The following is a 9,657-nucleotide window of genomic DNA, read 5'->3' on the forward strand; positions in this document are numbered from 1 at the left end:
AGGAGGCGGAGGAGAAGGGGGAAAAAATAAAAGCGGAGGACAGAAGCACTTGGGACCGTTGTGCTCTCTATGAACTGTGAGTGAGCTAATAAATTCTTTCAGCCACTCAGAGTCGCATTCACGGATAACCCCCAAAGATTACACACACAAATCACCACACAAAGGAGGCCCCCAGGGGGGGCCCCTGGCCGTCACAGACCCCCCAACCCCCCACCCCCCTACCACCACACCCACCGACCCCGAGGACAAGCACACATAACCAGGCTGGGGGGTGCGAGAGTGTGTGTGTGTGTGTGAATGTGTGTATGTGTGTGTGTGTGTGTGTGTGTGTGTGTGTGTGTGTGTGTGTGTGTGTGTGTGTGTGTGTGTGTGTGTGTGTGTGTGTGTGTGTGTGTGTGTGTGCGTGTGTGTGTGTGTGTGTGTGTGTGTGTGTGTGTGTGTGCGAGTGTGTGTGAGAATGTGTGTGTGTGTGAGGGCTTGCTGGTGTAGTAAAGAAGAAGTACAGCTCTTCCAGAGTCCAGCGTGCGTTGTAACGGAGGGTTCATGTTATCATAGTCGAGGTTGGCGTGGAGCAGGGTAGCCACGGTCCATTGTGGGACGCTTGGAGGGCCTAATAACGTCAGGAATAACACCAAATATCTTAAGATGAGACAATGGAAAATTACATGGTCAGGAGGAGAATCAAACAGGGCCCCCAGGAGATGCCTCACAGGCGGGGGGGGGGGCTGGTTATGGTGGTCTGCAGGACGATGATGAGGAAGAGGAGGAGGAGGAGGAGGAGGAGGAGGAACAGGGTAGAGCGGGGGCGGGGTCCACGGTCTGGCTATTATTCCCGCCCATTGGAAAAGGGAGCGGGAGCATAATTAACTCCTGGATCCTTTGTGCTCCCATCTGACTGCAGGGCGGAGATGAAAGGGGCCTGCTGAGCCTGGCATTCCATCCCAATTACAAGAAGAACGGCAAGCTGTACGTCTCCTACACCACCAACCAGGAGCGCTGGGCCATCGGGCCGCACGACCACATCCTGCGCGTGGTGGAGTACACCGTGTCCAGGTAACGCAGGAGGGAGGAGAAGAATGAGGAGAGGTCTATAGCATAGCTACCCCCCCCCCCCCCCCCCCCCCCCCCCTGTTTCCGTGTAGAAATGAAATCCCGCCTTCACTACCGACAGTCAATCATGATAGAGGAATTATTAATACAGTACTTTAAAGTCATTCAAACTTTCCATATGAGGATTGTCTGTTCAACAACGTTATTATATCATTACACTCAAACAAGAAAATAAAACATTCATGTTTACATTTTTAACATGTTCTAAAAGCACGTATATATTGTTTCTTTTAGATGGATAGGCCTCAAAATAAATAATGCTAACTAAAATGCAAAAAAATGCTAACTAAAATGTTATCTTGACTTTTTAAATATAAACCATCCTAAAGCTTGAACGATGGGAATGCTTGAAAACTCAAATGTTTTAAATTACGGGTTATCATCTTATGATGATCGTCTATTTGGATAACACCCCTTTTCCCATTAACCTGGAAAAAGTAATAGCTTTCTTAATCCCCCTAACTCGTTCCAGTGTTTTCCTTTCTTCCATCGTAACTGGTGAACGCACGTTAAGTTCTGTTTTAAATATAGCCCGAGAGGTGTATAGTCTCAGTGACTGCATTGATTCTTCTGTAATTCTGGGTTCTACTCTATAGAAAGATAGCATAGCCCTATGGACGCAACCATAATGACAGACTTCAAGATTATTTTTAGAAACTTTCTCTACCTTTTCCATTTCCCTCGCACACATTAGTACACGGCAACCATCATTTAAAATGGTGCAACTTTTGGCGGCTTAGGGAAGGACTATTTTGAGAGATCCACCCAATGGATTTTGCCATGATTGGCGTTTCATAATATAGACTAGACTCAATGTCTGTAGACAAAACTAGAACTACAAACTCTTTGTCTTATAGTTCTGAGATCTGTTCTGCCAAGTCAACACTTATAGTTATTCTGCCTTGGTATCATTTTAGCAACATCAATTCACATCACGTGCATGTCAGTTATGGTCCATTGGCCCACAGTCACAATACAACCATAGACCATCCAAACCCACAGTCTAAACCATGACGTGAAAGAGCAAATTAATAGTTAGCTTCACATATCCTGTCCAACTGTATAAAAAATTGTAAAAAAAGGAAAATCCAATCATTGTTAAACCCAACCTAAACTAATATTGCCTTTGGTACGGTTCCCTTTCAGAAAAACCCCGAACCAGGTGGACACTAGGACGGTGCGGGTGCTGATGGAGGTGGCGGAGCTGCATCGGAAGAACCTGGGAGGCCAGCTGCTGTTCGGCCCGGACGGCCTGCTGCACATCATCCTGGGAGACGGCATGATCACCCTGGATGACATGGAGGAGATGGACGGGCTCAGGTGAGGTCAGAGGTCAAGACGGTGTAGTCGGCGAGGGTGTTAGACTCTAAATCGGCCACCTCTGCTGTCTCACCGGTCTAAGCGGTGTGCATCCTTGGGCTAGATCCAGATCCCCTCACCCTTACCTGCTCCTTGATGACCTGTATCTGACTATCCCTGAAAAGTCACTTTTGATGAAAAGGTCAATCCAGTAATAATTAAATAATTGACCTTAAATGGCTTTTCTTTTTTCTTCTGTGTCTGTTTAAATGCAGTGATTTCACCGGGTCTGTTTTGAGGGTGGATGTGGACACAGACAGCTGTGCATCTTCTTACACAATACCGCGGGACAACCCGTACTTCAACAGCACCAACCAGCCTCCGGAAATATTCGCCCACGGCCTGCATGACCCAGGCAGGTGAGTAGCGACACTCGGTGGTGGGGGTGGTGTGGTGGAGTCGGTGGTTGGTTCATATCCCAGTATTAAACGCCTCCCTCGCGACGGAGGATTCTAAAATTCAATGGATGGAAAGGTTCTGTGTTCGAAACCCAAACCGCCGCAGACTAACTGTAGGGATCTCTGAGCAAGATACTTCAACCGTTCTGTAACACTTTGGCTAAAGGATGTGCTCAATTTACGAGGAGCGTTTTATTGCTAAATATTTGACGTTTCCTAGATGGATTCTTGAGACTAAATGCATGCTCGCTGTTGCGTGCTCAGAAATTGATCTATGGTGTTTTGGTTTGGCAGGTGCGCAGTCGACCGTCTTCAGTCCGACAACGGCAGTCTGGTGATCTTATGCACGGACGCGAGTGGGAAGAACTCTTCAGCTGGCAGGATACTCGAGATCGCTAAAGGAAAAGATTACGGTAAACCGTGCAGCATGTAAAAAGATTTACTCACATCCTATTCCCCAACCTTTGTTCAACCTTTTTCGTTTATTGTTGTCTAGCACGTAATGCTGTGATTTAACCTGACCTTTGTGGAACATCTTGGATATGGCATCTTAGGGGAGAATGTACTGGTATCTTCTACTAGATTCATCATTCTCGCTAGATAACGTTTTCCCTGTTCCTCCCTTCTCGAGGAATCGGAGGAACATCTGTTTTTTATGAATTTTCTCTCACTATTGTTGTGTGAGAGAGGATGGTGTGTTGGCTGCCCTCCCTCTGTGCTCGCAGAACAATCAGTTGAGTAGAAACAGAGAAATGTTTTTAACGTAGACGAAGAAAGGAAAAAAAATCAACGACAACTATGTGGCGTGGAGTATGATTTATGGCTATCATGCTACGGCTATCAGCAATAACTTTGTAGACAGGGTTCGGACTGGGGCCCCCCTGCACAGATAGAAGGGGCGGGGCCGGTGAATTCTTCGGGAGATGAGGCACACTCAGACAATAATCAACAACAGCGGTCTCTTAAAAAAACTCTTATGCAAGTTTCTAAAACGACACAGACAAAATGAAACAGAGAGACATTTGTTTTGTTTCTGGTTAGTTGTGACCAAGATTGACACCAGAGCTTGTTTTGTTTGGTTTAAACCGAGAATAGAAAGTACACCACCTTATATCACTTAGGAATCTGGCTGTGTATTGTCACTTTTCAGCCATTGTCATACGATACGATAAACAAAAAACGTCAGTATGACTGAGCACTCGCTTGGTTTTAGTGGTTGGTTGATTTATTTTGCTAGTTGTTTGTATAGTTATTCAACATCGTTTTTGTTTAACTCTGTTTTGGCATTGGCATGTTCTCATCTGATTTTACTATCACTCTGCCAGAGCAACCCATGAGCAACTAGTTCAAGCTCCAAAGAACGTTGAGGACCATCATGATTGGAGTCACTGTAATAATTGGAGTAAAAGCACTGCACAATCATAACGACCAAAAGTGAAAAAGTGACACTCAATTTTAGTTGAGAACATACTGAATCAATGACTATACCGGCAGACCTCACACCAGTTCTCATCCACAAGGTCTTCCCTGCCTGTTGTTTCTCCTTCCTCCTGCAGAACATGAGTCCTCTGTGTACGACCTGCAGGCCAGCGGCGGCGCCGTGCCGGTGGGCGGCTTCATCTACCGGGGCTGCCAGTCCCGGAGGCTCTACGGCAGCTTTGTGTTCGGGGACACGAGTGGGTACGTAAGTCACCTTTTGAAGAGCTCCGTTGAAAAAGAAAAACGAATCGAGGGAAAGAAAACACACTCTTATCACGAGTATGTGATAGTTAGTCAACTGGTAGCAGGGCATGGCATGGCAACACCGGCTAGGGTTGAACTCTTTTAACCAAAGCCAAGGTGAGCTTAAGACAGTGATGATTAATTTGTGTGTATCCTCTGTGGCTCTGCAAATTCATCTTTCATGGAGACGCAGCATCCAAGACACCGTGCTGCTCTCACCACCGTTTGCTATTTGTAATTCATCGCAATCGTCCGATTTTCCTTTACATTTGACGATAGTGTAAACCAAGTGTCATCGGGAGCCGGCACGCAGCGAGAGCTCGGACAAATCTGAGCCTGATTTTAGAATGCAAACATACTGCGGTTAAGGAACGATGACGTTTATTTTCTAATGAGAAAAACGCCTCTTCTTAAATTCCAACATGTGGACCATACGGTGTCCGTATGTGGGGTGGGGGGGGGGGGGGGGATTGGAAAGGGTGCTATTAAACAAGTGTCACAACAAGTAAAAGTTGTTTTCATATGTTGTCTGGAAACAAAACCAATTTTTTTTTATTAATGACGTGCGTTTATACAATACATACTTTGGGGTGTGTAACTTTTTCAAAGTATGGTCGCCTATCAACGATGCGCCATATCCTGACTGTGTGTTTCCATGGGTTGTGTTTGCCTTAGCAACCTGAGGATCCTCCAGAAGGTCCCGTCGCCGGCCCCCGCCAGCCCAGCGGAGCAGTGGCAGGAGAGGCCCCTGTGTCTGGGCTCCGCCGGCTCCTGTGGCTCTACGCTGGTGGGACACATACTGGGCTTCGGGGAGGACGAGCTTGGTGAGCACTGGGACACAACTGATCGTTGTTTCTTTGTAACTCTCAGTTTGGTATCTGTTTGGAGTATTTTGACTGTTGTCAAAATACTCGCATCTGTGTTTTTCTTTCGTGAGATCAGTTTTCTTCTCTCTCTCTCTTGAAGTTGGTGCTTTCTAGTGCTTTCTCTTTCTGTTTCTAGCGCTCTCTCCATTTCTTTCTCCCTGTCTGTCTCTCTATCGAGTACTGTCTCTTTCTATGTCTCTCTCTCTCTCTATCTCTCTCTCTCTCACTGTCTCTCTCTCTCTCACTCTCTCTCTCTCTGTCTCTCTCTCTCTCTCTCTCTCTCTCTCTCTCTCTCTCTCTCTCTCTCTCTCTCTCTCTCTCTCTGTCTCTCTCTCTCTCTCTCTCTCTCTCTCTCTCTCTCTCTCTCTCTCTCTCTCTCTCTCTCTCTCTCTTTCATTAAGCCCCACTGTGCCAGCTAAAGCAGACACCAGGCAAATTGTCAGAGCATGGGATCCAACTGCAACGCTGTGTTTACACAAAATGACAACCTTTCAACATTTTGGATAAAAACAACTATTGTTTAGAAAGATTGAGAGTTGTATATGGAAACATATTTCAAAAATATTTTGATAGTATAGTCCTTAATGAAGAAGTTTCCACTGAATAACGCTCTCGCATTTTGTACAAACACACGACTGATTTGCTTTCAAACCACATTTTGAATCTTCTCACGAGATTCCTCAGTAAAATGCTAGTTATTAAGAAGCTGCTTCTTCATTCTGGAATAACACTGATTTCCATACGATAACTCACACAAGCCCAGTTTATGAGTTGTTTGTCTATATAGGGTAGTGGCTAGGGTAGTTGTTAGGGTCCTGACTCCCAACCCAAAGGTCCTGAGCTCGATTCCCGAGGTTCACACTGATACCAGTTGGCATCCTTGAGCCTGAGGTCCTTAGCCCCTGGTGCTTAAGTCCACTGTGAGGCTCTTGAGATAAACGCTTCTGCCTGATAATAATCTAATACTAAAGTTGATCCGAAAAAATATATAGCTAGAATTCGCATGGCGGTTAAAGTCGCTATGTATAAAATTCAGCCCCTCCCAGTAAGGAGGTGGGGGACTTTTAGAAGCCCACCCAGTTGGTCGTCCACTCTAACTATGTGAAGCAAACCATCATGACTCGGCTTGCTAGGTGGTGGGACTGAAAGAGGTTTGCGATAACACGATCCTTGTAAACAACTAGAGAGGGACGGGCTGGCCAGCATATTTTATTCGTAGAATACATCAATCAAAAGATGTGATTTCGTTAATTATGATAATGAAATCACTCTTGATCACAATTGATATGTCCGGGTTGTTTTAGGCGCTTTAAGAGCTTGTTGAACTTTTACACGTAGACTTTAATTAGACATAAAGGATCATTCTCAATCGGAGATTCATGAAGCGTCTCGCTGTTGTTTTCCAGTCTGGAACCAGCATGCGCCGCAAGGCCTTGGAGTCATTATTTGCATTTGTTCATGATTTGCGAGTAATGTAAGAACTGTGGAGAGGTGGGCATCCGTCCCAACACTGAAAGAAAGGGCCCCCAACAGGCACATGTTAACAATTTGTCCCCCCATATAGAACCTTCTTGCGGGTTTGTTCCTCGTTATATTATTTGTCTGGTTTCTAGTCATGAGCATCCAGCCCTGTTACATTCTTCAGAGTTCAATAGCATGAGCAGATTCACGGGGGCCTGAACCCAACTCAGCACCCTTCTACCCGCCCCCGTTTCTATCTTTTCCTCTTTTTGTGCTGCTTTCTCCTCTCCTCCCCCCTCATCTTCTCTCCTCCTATCATCTCCTCTCCTCTCCTATCGTCTCCTGTCGTCTCTTCTCCTCTCCCCTCCTTCTTCTCCACTCAACTCTATTCCTCCCCTCTCCTCTCATCTCTCCTCCTCTCCTTTCTTCTCCTCCCCTCCCCAATCCTCTCCTCCCCTCTCCAATCCTCTCCCCTCCTCTCCCCTCCTTTCCTTCTATTCCCCTATCCTCTTTACCGCCCCTCTCCCCTCTCTGCCCCTCCTGTCCTCCCCTCTCTTACTGTAGACACTTGTGGAGCAGCACACAGTGAAACTATAGTCTGCTAATTACTTGTTTGTCAGCAGGGGTCTCCGGGTGTAATTGAGCTTAAAGGTTAAGTGCTGGGGCACAGACAGTGTATAAAACCGAAAGGAACTGTTAAAGTTAATAATGCAATTAGACAGGCTCTCATGTATGTACGTCTCTCACTCTCTTTCCCTCCCTCCCTCCTCCCTCCTCTCTCGCTCTCTCTCTCTCTCTCTCTCTCTCTCTCTCTCTCTCTCTCTCTCTCTCTCTCTCTCTCTCTCTCTCTCTCTCTCTCTCTCTCTCTCTCTCCCACAGGCGAGGTCTACATTCTAGCGAGCAGTAAAAGCATGGCGCAGTCTCACAGTGGGAAGCTCTACAAGCTGGTGGACCCCAAAAGGTACAGAGCCTCGTTCAGCAATGGGATTTCATGTTCTTTAAACCAGAACCTGTTTTTGTTGTGCTGTATTAAGGCTTGTGATTGGTCGTCCACCAATATCCATGTCTGTGATTTCTTGGTCCAGACCTGCTGCATGAGGAGAGTTGTATCCTGTCCAAGTATAATATCCACTTAAGTGAAGTCTGGTGCCAGTGAGGCGGGTTTATTCTGCCACAGTGGCCTTGGACAACGTTTAGCCTCAGCCCAGTCTATAATGCAATTCAAGATTTAAGTGAATTATGTACTGCCACTAGTCTGTGTTCTGCATGGAGGAGGGCTGGCAGTTGTGTTGGCGGTGGATGGTTTTGGGTGAGAACACGTTGTTTTGTTATTGTTTTTTTTATCATTAGTTCATTCATAATTCTCCCCACCGCGTATGTGAGATCATGAAAAACACATCAGTGTTCCCGCTGAATCTGATGCACTACAAAATGAATTGGGTCTTTCAAACAATAGGAAACAGGCAACCATTCGCACACATACACACACACACACACACACACATACACACACACACACACATGGTATTGAATCATTCCCCGTAATATCTTACGGCCGGCCGGCCCGGGAAGAGAAACCCAAGTAAGGTCACCCAGAGCCCCCGAGCCAACCTGTTCACCATCCAATTCAAACCAGCTGCTCATTAGGAGTCTGTCTGGAGGCCGGGCTCTGGGCTCCGGCCGCTGGCCTGGCTCTGGTTGTGGCCTGGCCCTGGGCGCTGGCCTGGCCTGGCCCTGGTTGTGGCCTGGCTCCGGGCACTGCCCTGGCCATTGGGCGCTGGCCTTGCTCTGGGCTCTGGCCCAGGGTGCTGGCCTGGCTCTGGGCTCCGGCCCTGGGTGCTGGCCGGGCTCTGGGCGCTGGGCTGGCCCTGGATGCTGGCCTGGCCCTGGGTGCTGGCCTGGCCCTGGATGCTGGCCTGGCTCTGGGCTCTGGCCCTGGGTGCTGGCCTGGCCCTGGGTGCTGGCCTGGCCCTGGGTGCTGGCCAGGCCCTGGGCGCTGGGCTGGCCCTGCCGGTGCCAGCGCACTTGAAGCTGGGCCACAGAGAGAGGCTGGGGATCCTCCAGCTTACAGCGGGAGGGTTTCATGTCTCAAAGCAAGGCCCCTAGAGCCCGATAGGTTGAAGCCAGCAGAGCCCACACAGGTCGCACGATAATAATAACATAATAATAATAATGTTTCTTTAAGGCTTCCATTCGGCCGTCGTCAACGGACAATCAGGCATAGAAACAACCCTGAACACAGAGAGAGAGACATTTGTGTACTCCCGGAATCAAAACAATAATAAAAACTCAAAAGGCCCACATAACAACACATCTCCAGCTAATTATTTCTACTGCCGTTGACAGCGCCACCCAGGGCTGCGCACAATTAACTCCACCACAGGGGCCCCCCGCCCCAAACGGCCCCCCTTCTGTATTTATGTACTCTGGCGCGGCCCCTGACCGGACGCCTTTCCCCGCTCCTGAGGAACGATGCGTTGCTTTCCTGGTCCCGGTTCTGCGGGACCTGTTTAGTCTGTAGTGTTGTGGAGGCGTGGTGGTGCGGCGGCGGCGGCGGCGGCTAGGGCCTTGACTCCGGATTAGTTATTAGGATCTCGTTACAGCGGGGGGGGGGGCAAGGGAGGGAGGACAGGCTGGGGGTGTGAACGAGGGGTGGTGCTGGTGTGTATGGGGGGAGGGGGGGGGGGGGGGGGGGGGTCTTGTTACGAATTCGGGTGGTCCCCTCCATAACACTCTCCCCA

At 48.2% G+C, this 9,657-nt stretch overlaps 1 protein-coding gene across 1 annotated transcript in view; it reads left to right on the forward strand.

Annotated features, from left to right (window-relative positions):
* The window catches only part of hhip (hedgehog interacting protein), a 35,287-nt gene that overhangs the window by 17,669 nt on the left and 7,961 nt on the right, over positions 1 to 9,657 (forward strand). The window contains exons 5-11 of the mRNA XM_056586333.1: positions 902 to 1,053; positions 2,257 to 2,430; positions 2,685 to 2,828; positions 3,162 to 3,280; positions 4,424 to 4,547; positions 5,265 to 5,413; positions 7,796 to 7,877. Coding sequence (XP_056442308.1) covers positions 902 to 1,053; positions 2,257 to 2,430; positions 2,685 to 2,828; positions 3,162 to 3,280; positions 4,424 to 4,547; positions 5,265 to 5,413; positions 7,796 to 7,877 — 944 coding nt within the window. The remainder of the gene's footprint in view (positions 1 to 901; positions 1,054 to 2,256; positions 2,431 to 2,684; positions 2,829 to 3,161; positions 3,281 to 4,423; positions 4,548 to 5,264; positions 5,414 to 7,795; positions 7,878 to 9,657) is intronic.

This window comes from Gadus chalcogrammus, chromosome 3, assembly GCF_026213295.1.
Source record: "Gadus chalcogrammus isolate NIFS_2021 chromosome 3, NIFS_Gcha_1.0, whole genome shotgun sequence".
Taxonomy (NCBI): Eukaryota; Metazoa; Chordata; class Actinopteri; order Gadiformes; family Gadidae; genus Gadus; species Gadus chalcogrammus.